The sequence below is a fragment of the Falco peregrinus genome, chromosome 8 (assembly GCF_023634155.1).
Source record: "Falco peregrinus isolate bFalPer1 chromosome 8, bFalPer1.pri, whole genome shotgun sequence".
In the NCBI taxonomy this organism is placed as follows: Eukaryota; Metazoa; Chordata; class Aves; order Falconiformes; family Falconidae; genus Falco; species Falco peregrinus.
This window is the reverse complement of record NC_073728.1, coordinates 334,115-361,176: the sequence shown is the minus strand read 5'-3', so window position 1 is coordinate 361,176 and position 27,062 is coordinate 334,115. Positions and strand designations below refer to the sequence as shown.

General features: G+C 45.5%; 1 protein-coding gene across 1 annotated transcript; it reads left to right on the top strand.

The window, feature by feature from the left end:
• On the top strand, positions 1 to 23,555 carry LOC129785000 (heat shock factor protein 5-like). Its single transcript, XM_055812025.1, has 7 exons — positions 1 to 274; positions 754 to 1,431; positions 4,168 to 4,542; positions 7,755 to 7,852; positions 12,835 to 13,352; positions 18,065 to 18,224; positions 22,493 to 23,555. The coding sequence occupies exons 1-5, from the start codon at positions 1 to 3 to the stop codon at positions 13,108 to 13,110; spliced, it is 1,701 nt and encodes a 566-aa protein (XP_055668000.1). The 3' UTR covers positions 13,111 to 13,352; positions 18,065 to 18,224; positions 22,493 to 23,555.
• Positions 23,556 to 27,062: the final 3,507 nt, after the last annotated feature.

Sequence of the window (27,062 nt, the reverse complement as noted above, 5' to 3'; positions counted from 1 at the left end):
ATGTTGTGTCACGTGGCCCTGCGGCCCCGCCCCCTTTTCCGCGCGCGGTCCCGGCGCCGGGCAGCCATGGCGGGGCGCGGGGCTGCGGAACGCGTGTTCCCCGCTCTGCCCCGCCTGCAGCCGCTTTCCACGGCCCGGCGCCCACCCGCGCCGTGGTTCAAGGACGTCCAGGCTGCCCCCGGGACGGCTGTGGGCTGGCAGCGGGGCCGCCCCGAGCGGCAGCTTTCGGCCCCGGGCCTCAGCCGCCCGGTCGCTCACGGAAGCTACGGCAGATGCTGGTGGCAGCGGAGCTGAGGGGCCGGCGGGGTGAGGGGACCGGCGGGGCGGAGGGGGTGGCCGAGGGGACCGGCGGGGCGGAGGGGGATGGCGGGGCTGAGGGACATGGCCCGGCTGAGGGGACATGGGGAGCTGAATGGACGGGGGGAGCTGAGGGGGATGGCGGAGCTGAGGGGGAGGTTGAGGGGGATGGCGGGGCTGAGGGGGAGCTGAGGGGGATGGCGGGGCTGAGGGGGAGCTGAGGGGATGGCGGGGCTGAGGGGGAGCTGAGGGGATGGCGGGGCTGAGGGGGAGCTGAGGGGGATGGCGGGGCTGAGGGGGAGCTGAGGGGGATGGCGGGGCTGAGGGGGAGCTGAGGGGGATGGCGGGGCTGAGGGGGAGCTGAGGGGATGGCGGGGCTGAGGGGGGGCCGGGCTGCGGCCGTGCCGTGCCGAGGGACCGGGGCGCTGCGCGGACCAGCGCCGCGGCGGGGCTGAGGGCCGGGGGCCGCGCGCGGCGGGCAGCGCCTCGCAGGCGGGGCACGGAAGCGGAGGCCGCGCGGGCGGCGGTTGAGCGCGCGGCGGTTGGTGCCACCTACCGACACGGACGCGTCGCAGCAGCCCGTCCCCGTCAGTGCCGACACCTTCCCCGCCAGGCTGTGGCGGCTGGTCAACAGCCCGCGCTGCCGCTCCGTTCGCTGGGGTGCCTCCGGCCAGGGGCTGGTCATCAACCAGCCGCTCTGTGAGTGCGAGCTGCTGGGCGCCGGGCCGGCCGTCGCCGCGCAGCCGGGTGGCCGTGGGGCAGCGGCAGCCGCCGGTTTCTTCAAGACCACGAACTTCAGCAGCTTCATCCGGCAGCTCAGTCTCTATGGCTTCCGCAAGGTGGGGATGTTGCCGGGGAGCAGTGTGGTGGGGCCCGGGCCTGGGCCGGGCCCAGAGGGTGGACAAGGCAACGGTGGCAACTGCACTGGGCCCCTGCATCACTTCCGCAGCCCCCACTTTCGCCGCGACCGCCCCGACCTCCTTGTCCACCTGAAGCGCCTGACGAAGGGCAACAAGGCGAAGATGGCAGCGGGCCTGGATGTGACCAGCCGCCCACCCAACCGCTTCCAGCGCTTGCCTGGCACGCCACTGAACGGGCAGCCGCTGCCTCCGCCCTCGACGCTCAGCAGGCCTGGTGAGTCAGAGTGGGCCATGTGGGGCCTTGGTGGGTTTTTGAGAAGCGCTGGGTAGCATGGGATTTGAAAATCAACGCTCTCCTGAGGGAGAAGGGTTACCTGTCCTTGCCGGTGGCATCTCAGTTCAGCTGGTGTAGGGAAGCTGTTGTTGTTTATGCAGGTAGATCTGCTGCCAGTAAGCATGAGTAGCATGGTTCACATGTATTTCAGGCTGCCTGTAGACTACAGTACAGTCTCCATTGCGTGCTACACTAAGAACACCCTTGCTCGATCTCTGTGGAGCTGGCACAGCTCTACCAGATGAACGTTACTGCTTCTTGCCCGTCAGTAAGGATGCCCATCAGTAGGGATGCTTAATATGCTGTCATTACATGTGTGTGAAGCAGTGAGTTGTGTGAAGTGATAACTAGAGCATCCTGTTAGTTTTGTGCAAAGGAGACAAGACCTGGTAGTAAGATTTTTGTCAGTTGTCTCCTGAAAAAGAATTCACAAGCTACGTAGTTTTTAAAACTGATTGAATGAGTAGGTGAGAGCTAATTAGAAAATAATACTGCTGAAAAGCCCTAGAACGTGTTTTCTTTCTTTCTAACCCTCTTTGAGAGGATCTGAGTTTTCCCAAGACAAGTGTGAGCCCTCAGGATTATTCCACAAATTTTGTGTCGGCCCTAAAGCTTTGTAGTTGGTGCTGTGTAAGGAAGATGTGAATATCTTGCTTTGCAGTGCTCTTGGGCTGCTGCCAGAAGAGCACTCCGGCTTCCCATTCCCTTGGTGGCGTGTTAACTGTCATCTTCCTTGCAGCTGATACAGCAACGTGTTGGTTCAGCGCAGTGATCGGAGAAGACTTTAATAGCCTGGCTGGCTCTTGGACCCGAGTGATGCACCCCATGGGTGCAGAGCTGTAAGGCGCGGTGTAGGAGAAGCGGCAGGACTGTGCGACCAGGAGAAGGGGAGAAGCAGTTGACGGTACTGCTGTCTGCAGCACCGGCTGGCCTTTAGAGCAGAGTAGGGTATCCCCATACTCTTGGTTACTGTGTCAGGGTAGGAACTGTCATCTAATTCAAGTGGTGTTTTCCGTGATGTGTGTGGAACTGCACGTGCAATACCAAGAAGACAAAATGAAGCATCTGAGAAGGGATGGAACTTATTTCAGTAGGGAGGCTAGGAAACATTTAAACTAATGATTTGATGTTAACCTTGTTAAGGCTAAGATGAGTCATTGCAGACTTCAGTGACGTGGTTTGTCTGATGTAACGCAGACCATTGGTAAAGGAAATTATGAGAAAGAGATGACTTTCATTTTTTGTCCTCTGTTTTTATGGCTGCAGTTTCAGAGTTTTTGCTCTAGGAGTCTCATTTTCTAGAAAGACAGAACAAGGAAAACATTGGGGTTTCTATGCAGTCAAGTTCTGACAGGCTGACAATGCACTGTGCGCTCTGTACTGACTGTTTAGGGGCACGTCTGTTCCCAGTGTCTTGCAGGGTGTAACGCTCTGTTAAACATTCAGGAACAATTCCTGGACAGCAACTGGAGGTTGGTAACTTGGCATCCCGTGGTGTCTTGTTTACGTGTTAGAACTAGATAATCTTCATGTCCCTATCCAAAGGTAAAATATAAAGAAAAGAATTTTCATACCCCTGTTCCTTCTCTGTTTATAAATGGTGAAAGTACTGAACAGGAAATAAACGGTCCTATACATTAAGTCTTAGCAAATCTTCAGGGTCAGCTGGTATTTATTTAGTGATTCTTAATGGTTAAATGTGAACTTGCAGAATAATGACTGTATGTTACTGATTTCATCAGAGGAGTGCAAGAGGTAAATGTGAGGCTATTTTTAAAAAAAGTCCTTTTGGCTGAGAATTGGAAACTACAGGTCTGAGAAAGCCTGGCTTCTAGATAAACCCTATTGACGTGAACCATCCTGAAACTTGTAATTCTCATGGCTAAATGCAATCCTGCAGGGGAGTCACAAATGCAGTAGTTCTTGCAGAAATCAATGAGCACAGGCGTTTGTGGTGTTACTGTCAGTGTTTCCACAAAGTCACCAAAACAGAAATTGAGCTGTCATGGTATAAAAGCAAATACCATTTCATGAAACAGTAACTGTCTGAGAGAGGAAACTATAAAATAATAGAGAAGAATAAAAGGACTGTCTAAGAAATAACAAAATGGCAAAGACTGGGATATTTTAGTCTGCACTGAACTAGTTGAGCTGAGAAAAAATTGGCTTTGAAATTTTTTTCTTGACCAAATAAATGACTTGTCATAAAGTACTTGCAAAGTCCATTGGAGGATTTTGACATTGCCCTTCCCTTAGCTGTTTGTGAGCTGTCAGTAGTGGAGTTTGGTCAAATCTTGCTTTATGATGTCCCTTTTTTAGAATGTATTGTCTGATTTAACACACCGTACTTTCAAAATTGCTTTTGTTTGGTTTAGTAAGTTACTACACATTTTGATTTATAGCACATTTCTAAATATGGGTAACTCGTTACTGCCAGTTTAAGGAGATTGAATGCTACGCAGACACCTCTGTGTTGGCGCTTCACTCGTGTGCCACACAGCAGTTAGTGCATGCTCGGGTCTAAGAGTACAGTCTCCTTTCTGGATTAAGTACGCTGGAGCAAAGGTAGTCTTCCCAAATCATGTTGTAGAGCCTTGGCTCCTCATATTGCCTTTCTTTGCCTGTGAAAACTCCTTTCCTTAACACTTGTTTCGCTTTATTTTGTACCCACTGCAGGACTGCTGACTGTAGGACAGTTTCATCAACTTTACGGTCAAGGTGTTTTCCCTCCTTACTCCTACATGGCAACCTCGTGCCAAGCCCCCAGCACTTCACCAGCACAAAGATTAGATCCGACTCCAGTCCCTTCCACTTGGATCCAGCAGGGACCACTTGGGTTGCTGCCAGGGCAAGGGGCTTCCCCAGCTTTTCCAGATAAAGGGGCTGCCTTTCCTGTACTCCAGACACTTCCAACAGGAGCCACGTACACCCTCCAGCCTGTGGCTTCTCTTCCGCCACTTCAGCAAGGGACTCAAAGCGTTGCCGCATCCATTGCAAATTGCAGCAGCTCTGCATCTTCAGTGCCGTACTCACAAGCCTGCTATCCAACAGGTATGAAAAAAAATTTCTGCATTTGCTTTTCAAAAATAGATTTTAAAGTGAGACTTTCCAATATTTTTCTACAATACTCCGCCATGTGTATATCTCAAGTGAGAATTAGAAAGTGTCAAGTCTAAAAGGAAGATGGACCTAAAGCAAAAGGAGTTTCTGTTTGGTATTCGTGCCCTTCCTCCAGATTTTGTGTGTCCCCTGGTGATTTTCTGGATAGCCTTTCTGTTGAGGTGAAAGGGCGAGGAGAAGAATATTTGTCCATTACTAGTCGGTGTGAGGCTAACTTTCATTTTTGTTTTTTTAATTAAGCAAAACTTGGACAATGATATTAAAGCACTGAGACCTTGTTAAGAAGTAGTATCCTAGGCCTTGGTCTCATGTTTTTCCAGGTTAAGGTTTTAAACTCAAAGATCAGTCAAAAGTATTGTGCAGAACAGGGGTCCTCAAACTTTATAAACAGGGGGCCGGCGCGCGGATTAGATGGCAGGAAGTCATCTGCATCTGCTTGGTTTCCCCCTCCAACCCCCGGCACGGGTGGGGGTGTTCTGTAAATAGGGGGGGCTGGATTGAGGACCCTGGGGGGCCATATCCGGCCCGTGGGCCGTAGTTTGAGGACTCCTGGTGTAGAATATTTCATTCTGCTCATACTATTTTTGTATCTAAATTTTTTTTCTTGCTTAGCTTCTTTATGTTGTATTTTTTTATGCACTGAAAACTAGAAAGTACAAAAGTCTTGGCTCCTTTCTTTTTTCTAAATTATTTCTGCCACAATTGTCAGTCTCACTTAATCACTCAATTGCAAAGTAAATCAGTCTCACTGAAGTGTTTTTATTCTTCAGAAGAGGAGTTGAAGCAAATTACTGTTCTTTTCCTTGCCCTTACCTTGAATGGGAAAAAATCACATGATAGGGTATTTTCTGGGGAGTGGTGGTGTATTCGTTGTGGGTTTGTGGTGTTTTTTTTAGTTTCCCTAAAACTTCTGAAATTCAGAACAGTGACTCTTTCCTTGAACAAACTAAAGCTCAGTTGTTATTCTTTCCTTCTGCCTGCTCCTCCTTTGGCAGCCGCACCTTCACAAAGACAGCTATCTATCCCTGTTTAGAAATCCTACGCAGTGAAATCATTACATCTTTTGTGCATGTCTTCTGAGACCTCTGCTGAGAACATTTCGGACAATAATCAACAGTTTCTGTAACGTCATTTTTGTCAAGGAAGGGTTCTGAGGAGCTGGGCATTTCTTGTAGACACACTTAAATGTTTAAGAGACAGGCAACTTCTGCCACGTGCTCCTTATGCAAAGATTTCTGTGGTGGCCAGAGTGTGGAGCCTGCCTTACCAGCTGCTAACTATCAAGTCTTCTCCCAGGAGCAGGTGTCCTGAGAGTCATAGAATGGTTTGGGTTGGAAGGGACCTTAAAGATCAGCAAGTTCCCACCCCCCTGCCATGGGCAGGGACACCTTCTATTAGACCAGGTAGCTCCAAGCCTCATCCAGAATACTTGCTTAATTAAGGTGGGAGGTGGGAGGTGGTCCCCGCTTTGCGTTTCTATTGGTTACAGAGCATAGGCTGAAACTCATCATGATGAATTGTAGTTGTCTCTGTCTCAGCTAAGGCCCCAGCCCTCTCCCGTAGTCAAGGGAAGGAAAGGGGCGTCTTGGGTGCGATTTCACGTAGCTCGGTTTAGAGTTTGTCTTGGGGTAAGATTACTGGTGTCCTGGAAGTGCCTGTTTTGAAGTACTGCCTGTAGGGGAGCTGAGGGAGACCAGCGTAGATTTAGACATGAATATGGAGATCTCTCTCACTGGATGACGCTCGTTGCTTTAAGTTTAAAGGATAACTTGGCTATGTTGCTCAGGTAGAACCTTCTGGGGTGGGAGGTGGGTGTGAGAACGCAGCGAAAACATACCAAATTTTGCAAGGTGTAATCAAAACTAAAATACAGAAACTTAGGGAATCTGAGGCGTTTGAAACCTCCAGTGAATTAATTAGCGTTTCTGAGAGTGTAAGTGACATTTCACTGGAGTATGATAAATCTTTTAATTTTCACTGTCACTCTAGGACTGTCTCAGCGGTTTTACTTCTGTGCCTGTGTATCTCTTAATCTCTCCGCTATCCTTTCTTCTATATATTATAACATACAGAATGCTGAAAGCGTGTTTCTTCAAATGTCCACATGAAAAAGTCTGGTTTCCTTCATCATGAAAGCACAGCAGCAAGATTAGTTTGTTTGGAAAGTGATAGTTAACCTTAAGATATGTATTTAGTAAGTGAGAGAACTAAAGAATGTATGTTCAATCTTATTCTTGACTCTCTTCATTTCACTTTTGAAGTCCCATTAAATGAAATCAAAGTAGAACTTTGTCAAAAGATTTCTTTTTGTGTGTCTTCAAACTTGTTTGTTAACTTCCGTGACAAAAAGATTTCCCTGGTTTTTCATTATGATTCTTATTGAAAAGTCAGTAACATAAAATACGCTCATCTAAGTCTTTTTTTCCCCACTAGCCTTAGACCATAATTAGTTTAAGGATTTAGTTCTGTTTACTTTCAACTATCTGCAAAACCTTTGACAGTAGTAGAATCGCGTCAAAGAAATGCGTTGAAGCTTTATTATCCGAGAGTGTCTAATAATGAAAAATCAGTCATGGAGACCATGTGAGAAATATTAGTGCCACCTGACAATGCAAGTCCAGTCGCGCCTTTTGAATGCATCTGTGGCTGTAGGGTTCATTTACCTATGAAGACCTTTCTGGTGAGTGGTAGTTTAGGAGTAGTCATGATATTCTTCGGAATGATACACTCTTGGTTAAGATAATTCATTTTCTTTGTAAGTCTTAAAATTCACATGGTCACAAGTGTGTATGAACACCTAGGCTCAGCTATGTGAATACGCTTTCTGTGGTGTATTGTGACAAGAAACTCAAGCAGCCAAATCAGAGAGGTGATACTAAGACACAAAAGACTCTGATTATGAGGTTTCTGCATGTATGTGTGTGTGTTACCAGTTTTACAATATATATTTTTAATACATCTATACATATCTTAAATATTTTTAAGGTTAAGAAATTGGTCTTAAAATGACTTGGGAGGTAACAATAAATTTCTGGAATGTCGTTTACTGTGTGATTATTGAAATGTTTAATCAAAGTAAGCAATAGAACTGCACACCAGACACAAGTTCTGGCAGTCTGATAGCTGTGTTTGAATTCTTGCAGCCACACCACAGAGCTGTTCAGCAGCAGCCCACACAGATCCTCTGGCTGGCTGTGCTGGTCCTACTGCTTCAGCGTGCACCCACGACAGCTTTCTCCAGGTGAGCGTAGCCTACTGAAAGGAGGTGAAAGAGAAGGAGACTGTATGAATGAACTGCAGGTTTATACACTTGTGAAATTAAGGATATAAATTTGAAAACTGATCTGCTTGATGAAGTGAAAGTGATGTGGTTTACAAATACCTATTTCAAAGAACCACTGAATGTTAAACGGGTAGTTTTGTAATTCAAGTTAGGTTTCAGGGTAGCAGCATAGTGGGTGTCCTCATCAGTGGAGTGTTTTTGCTTGACTTCACCAGAATCACTTTTAGTTAATGAGCCTGCATTTGTATTTGAAGAATGTTCTTGCCTGGACAAAAAGAGATTCTTTAATATTATGAAAATACTGAGAAGCAGCTCCACTTCTTTGTCCCGGACAGCTTCCTGCAGTCCTGAGTTTGATTTGATGAACGAGGAAAACTAAGGTGACTTTGTGGAATGGGCCCCACCTCGGAGATCTCTTATTAAAGGTAACTCCAGTACTTCTTGTAAATGCTTTATGTAATTTTAGTGGAAACTGCGCCTTATTTGGAGGGCCTGGCTTATCAGATATCAGAAGATCTGAAGTAAAAATGCAAGAGCTTCCTTTTCTATTACAGCATAACGCATATACTTTTTTCCCCCTCACAGAGGACAAGCGAAGCAAGTTATGCTTATGCGTGTTGAAAAAGGGTTGACCTACCCAAGCTTGATCATCCAGTTTCCTGTCTTGCAAATATCAACCTTTCTCTTTTATTCGTGACTTATAAGCTAATCCAAGATGGGCAGGTTATGGCCAGGGTAACACGTTAGTGTAAGGCTATAAATAGCCAACAGCCAGTCATGCCGTCGATATTGTAGTATTTATTTTTCGCACACTGCATCTTTGTCCTCTCACTTTCATTGTGAGCTGCTTTTTTCATCCAGGACATGAGGATCCATCTGAGCGATGGGCAGTCACAATTAAATAGCTTATCTCGGAAGGCCGAGATCCATGGGATAGTAAATCATTCCAAAGGAGTTGTCAGAGGTGGTGTTGTGGCTAGATTGAAGGATAATATACAGTGTCCAAAGGGTCTAGTAAAAATCAGTTGTTTGGAGAAGCAAGTCCATGGGCGGCGTGTGGAGTCAGAAGAGCTTTCGGCCACTTGCTAGTGGTTGCTTTGTTTCCTGGAAACCCCCAGCAAAAAGCTGCCGAGCATCTGGGCAGACAGAAGGCCAAAGGCAAGCAGTGCCCTGTATCAGTTCCACCAGGTCAGTAACCGGCTGTCTCTGAGCAGGGTAACACAGCTATCGTACCGCGTGGATCAACGGGACTTCTTGAGATTTCCGAGTCTTAGCATAGCCTAGGTCATTTCTCCTGGAACGTGGTGACAGGCTGTGCAGGTGGTACAGAAGACAGCAGTTTGCCTGCGGTTCTTGCTGAGCTGTGGGGAATAATCAGTTTGCCTTTTGTGTGTTCTGGGGCATATACTTCCCCAAACTTCTGCTGGGGGATGTGGCAAGCTGCAGTATTGAGCATCCTGCCCGGCTGGTGTATTGATCATCCATCAGTAACCACTTGCACAAATCCTCAAAAGCGGTAAAATTTATCAGCCCTGGCTGACTAAGCATTTTTATTGTTCTTCACAAAAAATAGAACTATTGCATGGTATATTTCCTATCGTTCCACTCAATACCTTCTACCAGTTGCAGGAATTCAGTGCGATGCTGTTGAAGTGTGGTTTGCGGGGCGTTTTAGGCTGTTTGGTCACGCTGTGTGCTGCTAGGTAGGAGTGGCAAAGCCTATACGAAACTGCTGGACCAGTCCCGAAGACAGCGAACCGTATCGGCACACTAGTAGTCAGCAAGCTGGTTACCAGCCCCGTTTCTGTTGGATCCAGCCGGTGCTTTGTGGTCTCAGAAGGAAAAGCGGGCACTCTTGGACAAGGAAGCCTAACCTTGTGCTGTTCTTACTGGGTCTTGCAGAGAGCATCACTTTTAAGTTTAGGAGAGATTAAGACAGGTGGAGTTTCTGGGTCTTGGAGGCCAGCTGCTGGGCTTGTACAGTACGCACCTGAGCTGCTGAAAGTGTTAGGTGACCCTGACTGGAACATGGGCAGACCAGGCCGGTAACTAACTGGTTGGTTGGCTGCAGTTTGCTCTCCAGGAAAAGCTACAGAGAATTACTGCGTGGAATGGCAAGGGGACATAGGTGGTTATACCCAGACATGGTGGCTGATGATGGTGTATCTCACCAGGTTTCTGAAATCGGGGTTTCAGAGGTTTGTATTACACTCTCATCACGGTTGGTTACAAACCAGGGAGCTCAGGTACAACTTCTTACCCATTTTTCATTTGGGTTCTCTTAAGTGGGGTTTGGATTAGTGTGATGAATCAGTATCCTTGGGTAGGAATGAGTCTTTTGAGAGACCTCCTGCTATCTTCTGCAACAGCAGTGCTGGCAGCTCACAACCATTAGCTCAATACTTCCCCGCTGCTTTATCATAGATGTGAACTGAGGCTACATACGGGATTTCAGCGATTTTTTTTAATTTTTTTTTTCCTGCCCCCACCTCGTTTTGTTTTTTTTTAATAGCAGCCCTGCCGTTTGATTATTGCTATTACCATGGTTATTAAGCTGTCGGTATTTCCTTGTGGAACTGAAGCAAGAGGTAACGGGAAATGGAAGAAATAAACGTGCAAGAAAAAAGAAGAACTTTCTGACCTTAAAAGCAGTCCTAAGTAGTTTGCTTTTATTTGTAATAAGGAATGATAATCAGCCATGTTATTTCAAAAAGAAGTCAAGTCTGAACTAATTCCGATTGCCCAAGCACTCAAGCCAGATTTGTGTAGTCCTAGCGGTCCCTGAAAAGGTGTGGTTGTGCTTTAATTCCTGCACATGCCACGCTAATCTTGTAAGTGAAATGCCCGTCTTCTCTTTCACCACTTCTGCTAAGTTAGACCATTTTTCCTCTTGAGCTTGAATGACCAGCAAGCTATTAGTCTTTCAGGCCCTGACTTCTCAATCTTTTATCGGTTTTCCTTGTTTCATTGCTGCCTCCCCCCATCCTTCTCCAGGTGAACTAAAAGGATTTAAATTGTACCTTTGTGTGGCCCCTTTCTCCTGTTGGAAATACACACGAGATCCTGTAGTGCATCCAAGAGGACAATATGTGCTATAACAGCTTCAAGCTGAGGTCCCCTAAGAAGAGGCAGAAAAAGCTTCAGTATGGGTGGGTTGGTTGGTTGGTTTTTGGCAGGGATGATCTTATTCCTGGATGGTTTGGTAATCCAGATCTTACTTAGAATCCTGACTACTTATGACACTAAACAAGCAATGCAACAGAAATGAAACACCTTATTAACATTTTAAAAAAATAGAACTGAAAAAAAATCAAATGAGAGGAATAATGTTTGAACCTATCTCATAAAAACATAAAGGTGGCTTAGCCTTTAATGAAAAGATTTTGCTTAACTTAACCTAAATTTCTCAAATTCCAGGTTTTATTTCCCCCTCCGTTTCCCCCCACCCTCCACAGTTTGTGGCTATCTGCAAACTGGCACATGTACACGAATCCACACTAGGACTTGCCTTCACACACCCAGGAGACAGGATCTCATCTCTTTGTGGTATCTCCATCAGGGAGAGACCAAGTCCTTCACTGGCATTTGATCTGATACGGCTTTCCTAGTAGGTGATCCTGTAGCTTCCTGTTCTCTAATTTACTCGTCTCTGGAAGTAGCTTTTCATTAACCATGACCTCAGCTAAAAGGTCTAAGGATAGTCAGGCACTAAGGACTACTCCTTCATACTGGATCTCTTCCAAAAGAAGGCTGTATTTTAAATAGACCTGAGTTTCTGTTCAACATCATTGTATGACTTGTATTTGTCAGAAGAAATGACCCTTCTAGTGTCCTTTGACTGAGTCACCTCCAGAAGAAGTAGCAGTACAGACACTGGCTGTTAAAATGTCATCTATCATTTCACTTGGGTAGGACTTGCTGCTTTGGAAAAACTCTTTCATTGTCTTCATTCTGTTTTAAAGGTTATTCGATATATAGGAATGCTACTAAAAAAATCATCACTGGATTGCTGATTGTGTCCTGTCGTCCTGTGATGTTATTACAGTGAAAAATTTTAGTAGTGTTCAGACGTGATCTGTGATGGCAAAGGCAGTCTCTGTAGGTTCTACAAGAAGTGTTTCTGACCTGAAATTCTGTCGGGTTTTTATGCAGATCGATGCAGACTTTGGGTTGTGCCTCTGTGGGACATTGTCATGACCGGAGAGTCCAGATGTGAGGCTGTGACAGGCAGGGCAGTTTTGCAGTATTTGCTTTCACCGGTATTTGAACTCCCACTCATCCTGGGACTGGGGCGTTCCTGGGGGGCACCCCTTGTGTAGATGTGCCTATGGACAATCACTTGAGGAGGAAAATGGTATTATTGGTTAAGAAGCGGTGAGTTCCTCAAGTTGTGTTGTCCATATGCACATTTACAGCATGTGGACCTTTTTCTTTTGCTTAAAAATGATGTGGTTTATACTGATTTTTTTATACTACAACAACAGGAATGCTTGAGTTTTAGAAGGAACTGAAGGCGGGTGGATTTTCTCTCTCATTTTCTATTACGTATGTGGCACGTGAAGAGGGTGGTTCTAGTGTACCCCCACAGGTCCTACTAAGACCAGAAGTCTCTGATTTGAATGCTTGGGTATATTTAACACCTGCGGTGCAAAGGGTGTGCAGACAATGCATCTGCAGGCATACACCAGCTCCTAGTAAGTAACCTTCTCTCCAGGATAGACCATGAATAGAAGAAAAGAAGCGTGCCAAGAGTAAGGTGGTTAATGAAAACCAAGACAAAGCAGTAGCTTTTTTCTTTTTTCTTCTGGTTAAACTTGCTATTAAACTGAGAATAACGGACAATCTTTCAAGCTTTTGGATAAATGGATAAACAGAATCAATACACATCCTGTCATGGTAATTTTTTGATACACAAGTTCACTGTATTTTGTTTTTTCCAGAATCCTCCAATGCAGTCATCTTATGAAGCTGAACTGATGCCGTCTGACTGGCTATGTAATATATCTGAAGAAAACAAGAAGGCAGAAGTCAGTCTTGAAGCCACGTTTCAGGTTGCCGCTGAGGTGCATTCATCATGCAAAGCTGAAAAGGTGGGAGTGGCACCTGTAGAGAGCCAGTATTCGATCCTGGAGTTTAATGGAAATCAGGCACCGCCTGTTAATAGTTACGCACCACCTTCAACTGAGGAAAGCCAGCTGGAATGTCTCACTCTGTAACTTCAGACACATAATTTCTGGTGGAAGCAGATGGAGCACTGAATTTGTCTCCATTACAGCCTTCTGACATTCTTTGTGCTGCCGATCCCACTCTGTCTATAGAAACTGCTGCTGCTGCTAAAATACTACAAGAACTTCTGACCACACAGGAAGCAGATGAAAAACGGAGCAAAGAACCAGATCACCGCCCAGCTGAGTTCTCCCTCATGTTTTTTCAGGAAGAATTGTTCAGTCCAGAGCAGGTAAGGGGTAAGGGGAGGTAAACCAACATCTTTCTTGAGCTAACTATATTTGATAGTAATGCTAGGGTCTGGACCGGTAGCTTTTCAATATTCTTGCCTGCTTAAGAACTGAAGGCTTCTTTAATTAAGCTTTTAATGTACAGTGAAGGGTTTGCTTGGTAAAACAAGATATAAAAAAGAAGACGGAATGAAAAAGTATCCCATGTTTCCCATGTTAATGAGCATGACATGTGTCAGCCTGTTGGCCAAGTTAGGGTGCTCATTTGCATGGGAAACATGCGTAGTGCAGGTGTATTCGTGGTGATGAAGTGGATGCTTTTTTAGGTTGTAACATACCATCTTTAATCTCCAACAAAGAAGAGTATTTTGAGAATTGCTGCTGGAGGCAGATTTTTGCTTAAATTTAGATAAACGGTTAGATTGTTTCTGATAAATAGTTGTAAGTTCTGTTTTCTGTGGAAAGTATAGTTTATTGACATTTGACTGGTATAAAGCATCTTCATTGGTTTATACTTTGTGGTGTACAACAAGTTGTAATTGTACTTCGGTCTACCTGTACCTGGTCTTCCCGGTATGTAAAATTGTAAGTCTCATGAGGGGTGAGGGGCATTCTAGATGTTACTCTGTTAAGGCAGCAAATGCGTGCTCTGCTTTTTGTTTTGTTTTGTTTTGAAAACAAGGTAAGCTCAGGAGATTGACTGCATCTGTTTCTGCTGCATGAGACCTACCTTGCATGTAGGCACTCAATCTCATTTTTGTGTGTGCATTGAAGCTACTGTCTTATTGTTCTGTCGGTAGCTTGACGCCTTCACTGAAGTTTCTAGATCGGAAATCATCAGCTGGCGCAAACCTCCCGTTGTTGCTTTCAGCATTATAAAGATTAGTATCTTCCTCTTGGGTATCTTTCTAGAAAGGGGTGTGTATCCTGATCAAGCCTCTGCATAGCTCAAGCCTAGACTAGACCGTTCTGCTCAGTACCGTGTAGGGAAGAGCACATCCCTGTGCTAGTGCATAGAGTTGGCAGCACTCCTTAATTGGTGCCCACTCATTATATTAAGTGTTGACCGCACTTTAAATGTTGTCAGTTTTAGAATTTTGGAACTGCATTTTTAGAATGATAGGTTGTCCCTTGTTGAAGGCCTTTGGAGTCCGTGACCCGAACTTCCTTGTCAAGAACTGGGGGAATTAAGCACACGAACCACGTAGTTGTTTGGGAGGGAGGTTTTGTATATTTGTGAGAATCCTGATGTTGGTCCTGGACTGTAACGGGTTAAATAACTGGCCTCATTTTTTGAGCAATTGAAAAGCAATTCAGGGACTGTTCAGCGTTTTGTTTGACAGATTCCCTCTTTCTGTTAGAACTACTCTTCAACTAGTCTCCTCCTCCCAAAGTCGGGAGAGGGAAGGTTAACTTTAACACCCTACTTGTCCAGAGCCTGGGGTCATGGCAGGTGCAGAACTCTCCAGAGGAGGCTTCGGTGCCTGTACTCCTCACATCAGGCTCCAGCACAGTTCTCTTCCTCATCCCGGAATCTGGAAGCACTCAGGCTTTCAGTGGCTGTTGGTACCATGTGTTTTAGAGCAAGCTTATGACAGAATAGTGGGCGTGCACAGAAGACCGCTCTATTCCTCTCTACACAAGCAGAGGGGGAGCAAATTCCTCCACTGTTCATACAAGAGCATCAGAACAGCTCTGCTGGGTCAGATCAAAGGTTTGTCTTGCCCAGCGTCAAGTCTCAAAACAACAACTGTAACCTGATGTGTAGGGAAGAGCAAGAACAAGGAGCGCAAACAGAGCAGGGCATTCCTGCTTACACATTCCAGCTACTTTCAGCCGGAAGACTTGCGATGATACTGTGTACTTCATCTTGGGTTTCTGCTCTGTGGACTGAAGTCAGCCCTTGAAACTGTCGGTTTTAGCATACGGGACCTTTTGACCAAGCTGGTACTGTTTTGTTTTCTGTTTCGTTCACAGTATTTCCCAGCATTTAATTACTCTTGTGACCAGCACTGAGCCTTGAACTGTCTTCCTTGTAGAAGTAACAGTTTAGTAGAAACCTGCTTTATTCTGTTTTCCCGATTTCCTAAAAGACAGCAAATTAAAGAGCAGCTCTTTACATGAAAAGAGTTAGTACATTCAACAGGTCAGATCCAGCGTTGTCCTCTCAGCCTCAGTGAATTTCTGTCCTAGACTTTTAGAGGCTTTGGCCTTCAATGGGCACCTCTTATTCCACTCCTACTCCTAAGAAATGTTTTATTTTCTTCTTAAAGTGGAAATAGAACATTTCTGTAATGCTTGATCAAGAGGAATTTGCCTCTGATTTCGTTCAGTCTCCTTGGCAGCATACCTATGTGAAGGCTGAAACGCTTGCTTTCTTTGGGGAAGGTGAATCCAGCAAACCCTGTTCATGCGAGTTGCTAATTTTAGTACCTCAGCTTCCCATCATGGTTCCAGCTGGGTATAGGTATAGTCCAGTCAGTGTCTCGTAAGTCGTGTAAGTAGTGAGATGCAGCAGTTTTGGCGTTTTTCAGTAACTGAAGTGAAAAGGCAAAACTTTCACGTCTGTCAGCTTTGGTAGCTTTGCTTGATTCTCTGCCAAACAATGTTTTGGACTCTGAAGTTGCAGAAGTATTAGACCTGAGTGGAGGGTCTGTCCACAGGTGCAGTGAATCCATGGTCAGAAACATGTTCGCTTAAAAGACCGAACAATAAAAAAAAGGGATAGCTTGGGAACCAGACTTGTGTGGGCTAGGCTGATGCTGTTAGGATGAAAATGGTATTATTACCTATTACATTAGATTACTGAAGAGTTGGTGTGTAAGATTCTATAAACACAGTGATAAAAAGAAATCTGAAAGGGGTGCTGTGCAGTATGACTGCTCTTCAGTTTCCACACACGCAGCTGTAAGGGTTAAAATTGGACACAGCATTGGAAGTACAGGTTCACCAGTGAGGGGGAATGAAATTTCCTCAGTTTGCTGGCCACGCTCGTCCCGGTGTAGCCCAAGGTGTCGTTAGCCTTACTGGGCACTGCAGCATCCCCAGGTCCTTTGCAGAACTGCTAGTTAGAGTGTCTAGACTACTTTCACCACGTGTGCTAGTAACAGTTTCTTGATAATGGTTATCCCAATATGCATGTTACTTGTTTTTTCTTTATCAAACACTGCAATTTGGTATCTACATCCCCTGCCTGGTATTGCTTTTCATTAGTCTCTTCTTTTTAAATAATGAAGTTTGCAGAATTGTTTCTAGAGCAGTTGTCCGGTGGAATATCCGGTTTAGAATGCTTACCTGAGAAATCTTCCCTTCTCTCACTACTTGATGAAGGCTGCTCACTGATTTTTCTAGAACTTGCTATTATGGAAATGTCACCAGGAATAGAGAAGTCATCATCACTCGTGAGACTTGGATTCTAGCTGGTGAAGGTAGTGACCTACAGCCTGCCTGCCTTCTTTGTTTTTGTGCCTGGGAAGGAGTTGTGGTTCAGACATCAGACAAAAGGCACTGCTAGCCACGTGTTTTTCACGTGGCCTTGTTAACAGTACTAAAGCAATACATCCAGACAGCACATTTCAAAGAGGAAAAACCGAGTCAAATGGGTATCCAGCAAGTGCAGGAGGTGTGTGGGAGGGAACTAGTTCTCCCTGGAGTACTCCATTACTGTATTTGCACAGGCCTTTTTGAATGTTATTATACAACTTTGTCAAGCAATGTATGTGTGTTTCTATTGATACGTATACACATAGCCTGTTATATACTCAACATTGAGTAATGACAGACTCAAGGTGGTGAGCATGATTTTTGGAAAGACTATCTTATTACCAGGTGTGACCTCTTGTCTTCTGTAAACTCACACATAATGGTTTTCAAAAGCTTTTTTTCCCCTTAATAGAAGGAAACATTGCAGGCTCTGAGCAGTCATTCATCTTTAGGTTATTGATGCATAAGATATTTGCAGAAGAGATGACTATTCTAGAACAGGTGATACTGTGAAAATTTTTCTGTCTAAAGGTAGATTCCAGGTGCTTAACTTTGGGCCTGTACTGCCTCAGTGAAAATGAAACAGAACTTGGTTGTCCGGGTCTTTTTTTTTTTTTTTTTTTAAGCTACAGGTTTTTGCCACATGTTCATGGAAATGTACCAGTTTGCCAAATGGTTGCCTGCAAAATACATGTAGAGCAGCAGCAGAGGGCTCTAAAAAGCAAGCAACACGTTGTAACTTAATGTCTTAACGACTGGATGGGGTGGGGTGAGATTCCCAACCAGAAATGTGTGGTTCACGTGTGGTTCTGCATCACACAGCTCTGTCAAGTTGAGCTAGATCTGTCGTTATTATTACACGTGCTGGTAAGAATGAGTGCACCTATATTTCTTCTAGCTTATTTCTTCTAGCTATTTTAATAACTGAGGGAAAAGTTCAGACTGTGGGGACATGTACCCTAACTTTGTGTATTCTAGTTTTCTGATCTCATATTTTGCTTAATATGATGTTTTGTAAGAGGTTGTTTCAATTTAGCAACCTTAATTCTGAGTTAAAAACACTTACTATGTCAACTGTCTAGGCAGTGTTCACCACCTGTTAGATGCCCTTTTGGAGTGGAGAAGAATAGCTTTTATTTTGTTTTATTGGTTTTATATTAGTTTTATTATAAGATAACATTGAGTGATCTTTGGTTTTATTTCTTTTGGTGTTGTGTTGTGTTTTTTTAAGGAGAATACTAGTGTTAAAAGTGAATCCAGGACATCGGAGACAGAAGAGAGACAATTCACTTCAGGAGCTGAGCCTGTGAACGAATCTGTAGAACAGACAGATTCATCTGTAAAATCTTTCTCCCGGAAAAGACGCAGTTCAGACACAGGCAACTCTCTCGGTAAGAAAGATTCTACGTTTTCTCAGAGATTACGGTGACAGCTACTCTGAAACTAACTATTACAGAAAGGGGAGAGTAGAAGAATTGTTGTCTGCCATGTAGATACCTCATTGTTCCTTCAGTTAAAATACTAAACTTGTACAACCTCTTAGTGTACTTATCAACACACTTCAATAGAGACACGTATGCTAATTACTCTGATGTGGGAAAGGGTATAAATTATGTAAGTAAATAAAACTTGAAGTTCTGGGAGTTGCGCCAGAAACCTGGATGTCACAATATTGAGATTTAAGTCCATAGACGTGTTCGCTGGAGGGCGACAGTGCTGTGAAGGAAACACTGAGTAATGAGGTAACTATGGAAGTTCCAGGGGCAAAACCCACCAAACTGATGAAGCTAGTGTAGAAGTCTGAACTCTTTGTCTCAGATCACTGAACACATTGTACCAGTCTGGTAGTGTCCTGAAGCACATGAGAAAAACAAGCCACAGAGTATCTGAGGCTAAAAACTTCACAAATCTAGTAACTGAAGGGAAAACCTAAATGTCCACAGAATTAGAGAGACGTAAGAGGACACAAAAAGTACTTGGGATCCATTCTAGAGGGGAATTCGGTTCAGCCTGCAAGTCTCTAAGAAGCTGTTTCCCTCACAGCTGTTCATCAAAGAGCCGATGGTGGGGTTTGAAGAGCTGTTGCTCACTTCAAAGGGTGGTTTCTAGATTCCAGATCATGATGCTAGTTAATAGTTCAGCTCATAATGCCCATCAGTTTCAAACATTTAAGTAAGGAATAAAGTCTTTCTGTCAGGAAGCTGAGAAAAAAGGTGGGATGCCACCTTGAAAAAAGACAAGCTTTTGTTTAAAACACATAATCGAGAGTTCTTGTTCAATTACTTCCTGGTATCACAGATAACTAGCAAACTTCTCAGCTTTCATATCTGAAGCAAAACATTTGCTTAACGTGCCAGTTGTAAAGTTATGTACAGGAACATGTTGGAAAGCATTCCCATGGGATTGTTCCACAGGGATGAAACACTGTTATGCTAATGCTAATTAGCAACGATTGGCATAGTCTACTCTCTGGGAAATGTGACGGTCATCCAGGTCTGCAATTCCACTGTTGTACCTTTGGGGCTTGGTGTGCATGTTAAGGGTAGAGATAGACAGCACACCTGAGCCAAACGTGATCAGGCTCAAGCTAGCCCAAAGTCAGTTTGGGTGCATGATAGAAGCCTCCAAGCTGGCATAGCCTGTCGGCTGCATGTCAGCTGTAAGCCTGAAGCAGGCAGGCTCAAGTGCAAGCTGACTTGTGCTGCTCTGACTACACCTTTGTCTGTCAGCACCTCCTGTCCTCTGTGAGACTCTGGAAACAACTTCTTTTTTAATCTCTCTGTGCTAAAATGCATCACGATGATTTCCAGGTGTTTCTTGGCAACTTGCCCTCTGAGTGTGTTGGAGTCCTCTCTGTTTTCCTGTTTTCCTTTGGGCACTCCTTTGCAAGTTTTCTGAGCCTGCAGTTTGATACATGCACCCTGCTGTGAAAAAGGCTCTTCTTCCATCTATTTCAGTAGGCTGTTTTTTTCTATGTTAATGTCACTTTTCTTTAACATCACTTTTCTTTGTTACGTGGTGACACCAAGTTCTAGATACCACACAGCGAGAGCCAATATAATGTGGTACATTTCAGTGACTGGGAGCAGCTCTGAGCCCAACCCGAGGTGTTAATCTGTAAAAACGCACCAAGAATCAAACCCGCCTTTGTGGAGAGGGCATTGCTTCCCTCCAAAGAGTGGACTGGACTTCTTTGCATTTCACAGCTGTTCTGTAGCAAGAAAAGACAAGCGTCCTTTCCCTAAAACACCGTCCCCAGGGTTTCCCTCCGTAGCTGCCAGCCCATCTCTGCAGCACCATAAATCACTGAGATGGGTTATCTGCTTCCTTCAAATGGAAAACCAATGTATTTAACCAGCCTTCTCAGCTAAATTCTAGTTTACCAGTTTTAAGAACATTCTGCCCAGCAGAATCTAGATGAAAGGTGTCTCTAGTTCATTGTCCTGTCTCCAACAGTGTCTTCGGCATTTCTGTACCATTAAGCAGAAAAGGCCTCAGTAACCTTCAGTTGATTTTTAGAGTCCCTTTTTGAAGCTGTGCAAACATTTAGCATCCACTGTGGTTTTTGTAAGTTAATGTCATTAATGCAGATTAACTACACAGCGGGTGAAGAACCCTCCTCTTCAACTACTTCTGAGTCCTCCCGGGAGCCAGAGTCTGCTACAAAGGGTGCAGAACTTAACTCGGCGCTAAGATACATCATTGCAAATGATTACGGGCTGTGTCATCTGTTCCCTTCCCACTCTTTTTCTTGAGAGGCGATGGATATGGTGCTCTAGCTCCTGCCGTGTTTATCACACGGAGGTGCAAGGAATAGTTCACCTTTCAGGGACTGCTTTTTTTCAGCCCCAAGCTCACTCTTAGGACATAGATTTGAAGGTGCTGATGATGCATCTGCTTTTCCCACTACTTTCTAGCTGAGCTTGTCTGTTAAAATGGGAGTTTTGAAATAAATCTGTCCGCTTTTGTTGGCAGCATACACACTTGCAACAGGAGTCCTTTTGGACTTCACAAAGGATTGAGAGGAACTCTGTAAATACTTTGAGTCTCCTTCCCCATCTCCTCTGCATTGTGCTCCACAGGCACACTCAGCTAGTGAGCACAGCTGTACTGGACCTAATATCTGTGGCTTGTGCTTCCTCTTCTAAAAGAGCACGGGAGAAGGACCAGATTCTGATGGGAGGAATTTTTGTTTGCAGCCCGTCTTTCTGGAAATAGGCATCTCAGAATGGAGCAGGGGGCGTTTGTTACTTGTGGATTGAAGCATTTAAGCTGATGCTGAGACATTAAGCAAAAAATCTTTCTTTCTCGATGGCTGACCATATATTTTCTGTGAGTCGTCTAGTCCTGCAAATAATCTGATGACTTTCTCTGACTTTTTTTCTTTTTTATGCTGCAAGGTGCCCTAGACATTTACCACCCACTCCCATGCCGCTGCAGTTGTGTCACTGTGTGTTCTCTCTCATTCCCTCCAAGGTAAATAGATTTCTAGGTGCAATTGCTAAGGGCAAATCTTCATTCAGGCAAGGTCTCCCATGCTGTCATCTGTTCCCTTGAACTGTTTCCTGCACCTTCCAGCCAAAAATACTGTTAATGTTCATTTAGTTTTCCTATCCGGTCACAGTGAGATCTCTTCCTACAAAGGTGTTAAGAGTTAATGTGGGGACAGGCCTGGCCCTGAGCTCTTGAAGCTGAGCTGTGTGAAGCCCAAAGCGAAGTTGCTCTCGGGAGTCCGAGCGGCAGCTGCTTGCTCCAGCTCAGTTGCCATTACCTTGACGTCATTATATATTCATTGAAGGCATTTCAAATTGCCTGTCCTGGCAGTCTGCTCTTTGGGATGAGTGGGTGTCATACCCTGTGTCTTAACTTGCCATAATTTAGAGGTGCATTGTTACAAGCCCCCTCATTTCTCCATCCCTATGCGTTTTCAAGATGTGTTCCCAACAGAGTCTGCTTTGGCAGGAGGCAGGTGTCAGAAAGTGCAAAAGTGGTGCCTATTGGGCAGGAACTTTGTAGTACAGAGAACGAACAGAGGCTGGAAGATGTGAATGTGTTTGTTTAGAGGTTAAATTTCTTGTGGGTGATGTTTGCAGTGGTAGCGCTGTTGTGACTTTATCGGGGTACTTGTTCACTTTCTTGACCTGCAAGATCTGGCCATACGTGGGAAGTATCTCTGTGTTGCTGTGGATCGAGGTAACTGTCAAAAAAGGAGCCTCTTGTCTGTCCTCTCTGTGACGCCACGAGTTTTTTTCTGGGATCCTGGTGCTGGCTGTGGTGTGCTTTGAGGCAGTTGTGCCTTTTCTGGGTAAACAAAGGGATATGGCACAAGCAGGTCAGGCCTTTCTGTAGATACTGCCAGGGGCTTATAGTAATTAATGTTTGGCTTTTGGTATCCATGGTGGCAAAGGCATTTCTAAATAATACATACTGAAGAATGGGAGCACTTTTCTTATAATCTGCTTTGGGGTTTTATATTTAAATTTTTGAAAAATTGGAAGAATTCCTGTTTCTTTAAACAGTAGGCCTCAGGTGATCAGGTTATAGTCTGACATTGAAAGCATATTTTATAGTACCTGATAGAAATGCAATTGCTCTGTATGCTGCCAAGGGAAACATATCCAAGCACTGATACGTACTCAGTGTTCCCTTTTCTTCCTAGATCTCCGTCTACCGGTGGATGTACCTCGGAAGCGGGGGTGCTTTCTGGAGGATGAAATAAGAGAGTGAGAAGTGGGTGACAAATGTGCAGCAGCTGCCAGCTGGATTCCCCTGTCAGACTCCAGCAGCCGTGGAGCTTTGCCCACAACAGCCACTTTGGATCATTTCAGCTGTGTTTAAAAAAAAAAAAAAAAACAAACCCCAACAAAACACCAAAGACCACACACAAAAAAGCCCCAAACAAAACAACAAAAAACCAGCAAAAAAACCAGCCCCACACCACTCTATTTTTTGCTTTCTTTTTAACTTGGTAGGGTATTGTTCAGTAGGCCTCTTTCATTACATTTTCTACCTGTCAAGTTATAAAGCACCGAGTGGTCAGAGTAATTAATATGAAGTAATTCCTTAGCTGTTTGTATTCTTTAGATTTGGAAAGTCTGAACTTTACAGGAACCCTTAAACACTTTCTTGAGACATCCTTACTGGGAAGCAGATGGGTTTTAGTGCTCTGTTAGGAATCTGTTTCACTTATTTATTTATCTATTTAACGTTGTTGGGAGCTACAGTATGCTCGGCATAGGTGGTGGTTGGTGCTCTCGCTGTCTTTGCTTGCAGTCGTACCGTGGCCCTTTACTGGGGATCGTGTATGAAACAAAAGCATTGGAAAGTCGCAAGATTCTGGGTCTGAATGGGTCTGAGATTTCAGGAGAGCAGCTAAAGGAAAGATGAGCTAATTTTCTAAGTGATTAACCAGGAAACCTTCTTCCTTCCTGAACCAGCTCTCTGTTTCACCAGCAAGTGTATGTATGTCACAGCTGCTGATCTTTTACGTTCCTGGGGAATTCTTCTGGTTTAATAATTTCCTTTTGATGCTAATGGTATCTGTAATGATAAGTTATTTATTATTCTAGTACTCTGTTCTAATTATGTCTTGAAAATATTTTTTAAACTTTTAGAGGAAGATTGTACTTATGTTGATAGCAGATCTTAAGTTTTTAATAGCTATACATTTGTGTTCATGTTAAAATACTGTTTGAAGGATAAAGGGGGCACATCCTCTACTTGTGTTCAGGAGATCCATGTGGAAGAGCACCTAAACCATCCATGTAATGGCTTCATGCGTGTTCATACGAGCCAGCCCTGAGCAAAACGCACGAGAAGGGAGCAGAGAAGCTGTCAGGACCGCCTCGGCTTGTGTAGCTCCCAGCTGTGGCCGGGATGTGCTAAGGGAGCACCGGGCAGTAAGATGAACTGAGGCGAAACCTTTCCTTACAGCTTCTGTAATAAGATCTTTCTTAACCAGTAGTAACTTCTGTAATAAGATGGTTTGTAACAAGATACTACTTTTTTAAAAATAACTTTTGTAATAAGATGTTTTGTAATAAGGTATTTTAAATAAGTAGCACCTTCTGTAATAAAGATGTTTTTACCGATAGTCTTGTTACCGGGAGCAGGGTGGGATGTGGTTTCCCGTGTGTGCCCTGTTGTACCCCTGCCCAGGCAGGGTCGGCCTCAGGTGATCAGGTTCTAGTCTGCCGTTGGAAGCGTATTTTGTAGTGCCCGACAGAAATGCGGTTGCTCTGTACGCTGCCGAGGGAAACATACCCGAGCCCTGCTGTGTACTCAGCGTTCCCTTTTCTTCCTAGATCTCCGTCTGCTGGTGGACGCCCCTTGGAAGCGGGGGTGCTTTCTGGCGGTGACAGATGTGCAGCAGCTGCCAGCTGGCTTCCCTTGTCAGACGTGTAGCGATGTTGCAAGAAATGGAGCTTTGGCACGGCAACGGGTGTCGCATCGGTGTTCTCTCCGTGTTCTCGATGACCAGGGGTGAGTGTGTCACAGCTGGAAGAAACAGCTGCTTCCTGTTCCAGCGGTTCTCGCTGACACGTGTATCAGCCAGCGGCCGCTGCCCGGCGGAGCAGTTCCCAGGCCGGCAGCCGCTCTTCCTTTGCACCCAGTCCCAGTTCCTGCGGGGCGGCTGCGGCAGCGAGGGGGGCGGTGCGCGGGGCTTGCGCTGCTGCGGACACTCCGCTCTGCTTGGCCGCGCTGCCTGCGGCGGTGGGTGCTGCCCTTGATGCTGCTGGGGGCTCTGGGCGCCGCTGGCACCTGCCTGCCTGCTGCCTGCGTGCCACCGCGGGGACTGCCTGCTGGCTTTTAACCCTTTGTTATTAGAAATACCGACTGGGGGGGGGGGTGTGGGTTTAAAAACAGCGACCAGACATCACCAGACCCATGCAGTTTTCTTAAGCTGCAGGAAATAACTTTGGCCCAGGATTTACAGCCCAGTTTCCACCCGCCCCGGCCCTGGGCTTCCCGGGCTGCAAGCACACGTTGCTGGGCCAAGTTGAGCTTCTCATCCACCAACACCCCACAGTCCTTCTCCTCAGGGCTGCTCTCCATCCGTTCTCTGCCCAGCCTGGTGTTGCCCCAGCCCACATGCAGAACCTTGCACTTGGTGCTTCTTTCCTACTTTCCATTAGATCTAAAGATGTGGGTGACCTCCCTTCTACGGAACATGCAGCAAGAGCACTATGTCAAATCAAGGTTCTCTCTCTTTGAGGTTCAGATTTTTTTCACAGATTGGTACTTGCGTAATGGCTGCTTAGAAAAGAAATCTTTGCCCAGAGGAGCCTGCTGTGTGGCCCAGCCCTCAATGAGGTGTTCAGGCCTGGACATAACTTTTAATACCAAAGTGCAAACCAGTTCTGTTTTGATGGAGTTCTGAGAGTTCTGACACCGTTTAGGTAACAGCATGAAATGTTGGCATGTGGCTGAACTTTGTTGATTCCATAGCTGGTAAATATTCCCTGGTCAGCCTTCCAAAAGTAATCTGCCCAGGGGGATGCAGGAGGCTCGGCAGCAAGTAAAGCAGGGCTTTGCAGGGTGGGGGGTGGTTTCTCATTGAACGTGTCCTCAGGGAGACTGACATGTTTGAAGCAAACGGGAGGCTGGTGGAATAGGTGCACACAGCCAGTGTGCGTGTTGTAAATAGATGTTATGATTGCTAGCCTTAGACTCTGTGTTAGCAATTACTATATCCAAATATAAAAAAATTGGAAAATATCAGAGCTGCACAACAAAGGACAGCCCTGGGAAGCACAAAAGCCGGGAAACAAAACCAGTGCATTTACACGTACCTTAACTCTGCATCTTCGTGTTATATGGTTTGCTGTTAGATGCTGGCAAAACAGAGTGTATTACTTCTGGAAGAACTAAATTCTGCAGCAGAGTAATAATGGGTGCTGCTTATCGTATGGAGCCTTTCCCTCTTTGTAGACAAGTCAGCTAAGAAGTTAACTGTATTTGTGATTGCTTTTGCTAAAAATGGTCTGGCGCTGGAGGCTGTCCCAGTGTGCCTCCCCAGCCGAGGGCAGAGCCGTGTCTTTTTGCTACTCTAACGTTGTTCCTTACTTGATAATACCGCTGTAAGGGTACCCAGTAATTCACAAGTGGAGCTGCGACCCTTTGCAGCCTGGGATCAGATGAGAAGATGCCAACAAGTGATGTTGCAAGGTGGGACAAGTGCTTGCCCCTGTGTCTCTCTCACTTTCATGCACTCTTCAGCCTTTGCCCTCAAGATCGAAGTCTTTTGGCCAGGAGGCTCGATGAGGCCATGGCTGCTTCTGGAGTGCCTTGTGCTGCATGAAAGGGGAAGAGATGAGAAGCCCTACGCTCAGTTCCTCCTCCTCCTTGCTCATAGTTCAGGAGAGAGCGCAGAACCCAGCTGGAGTGTGTGCATCCCTGTAGGGACTCTGTAACCGTAAGGCTGGTAGACTTCAGAGCTTTGGGAGAGCAACTCTGAATTCATTGGGTCACAGATCTATACAACTTGCCACCAAAGGTACCACGTGATCAGTTTTCTATACAAAGTGTAATTTAGCTGTTAGGCAAAGCAGAAGTTCAGGTCTCCATCTCTGGGTCCTCAGTGGAGATGTACAGCAGAGATGCAGGAGCCTCCAGGCACAACAGTGAATTGTGTAAAACAACGCCAAGGATGCAATTAACTATTCAGCTGACTGCAGAGGCAGACGGGCACTGTATGCCAGCCGCTCCTCGTTATTACTCTGTCTGCACAGCCACCTTGAGAAGACCTTGGGACTATGTTAGCGAGAGAGCTCCTCACAGACGCTCAGCATCACCTTGCCTTGTTCATGCTGCAGTGGCTGTCGGGGCAGCAGCGGGAAACCAGCGGGCGTTGCTCCAGCACCATGGCTGAGCGCTCAGTCTCGGGCTCTTCAGATCACGCCAGAGTGAGCCAGGAGTTTAGTTGAGACTTGAGAAACGAAAGCACCTGTAGACGTGCCTCTCAGCTGGGAACCTTTAGGTGACAGCTGTGTAAACCCTCTCTCGGCTTTTTCTTGTTTCAGGCTAAGCTGTTTGGCTTTGCGTTGTGGATGAGCACTTTTACAGCCAGAAAATAAGAGAGGTTACTTGATGCTTTCTGGATGATTGCTGTGGGCTAAATGGCATGTACTGATGGTATCAGATGCACTTTAGCCTTGTGCTCCAAACGAATCTGGGAGTAAAAACTCAACTGATAAACTACAAATGCACCGCATACTCTGGCTTTGGGT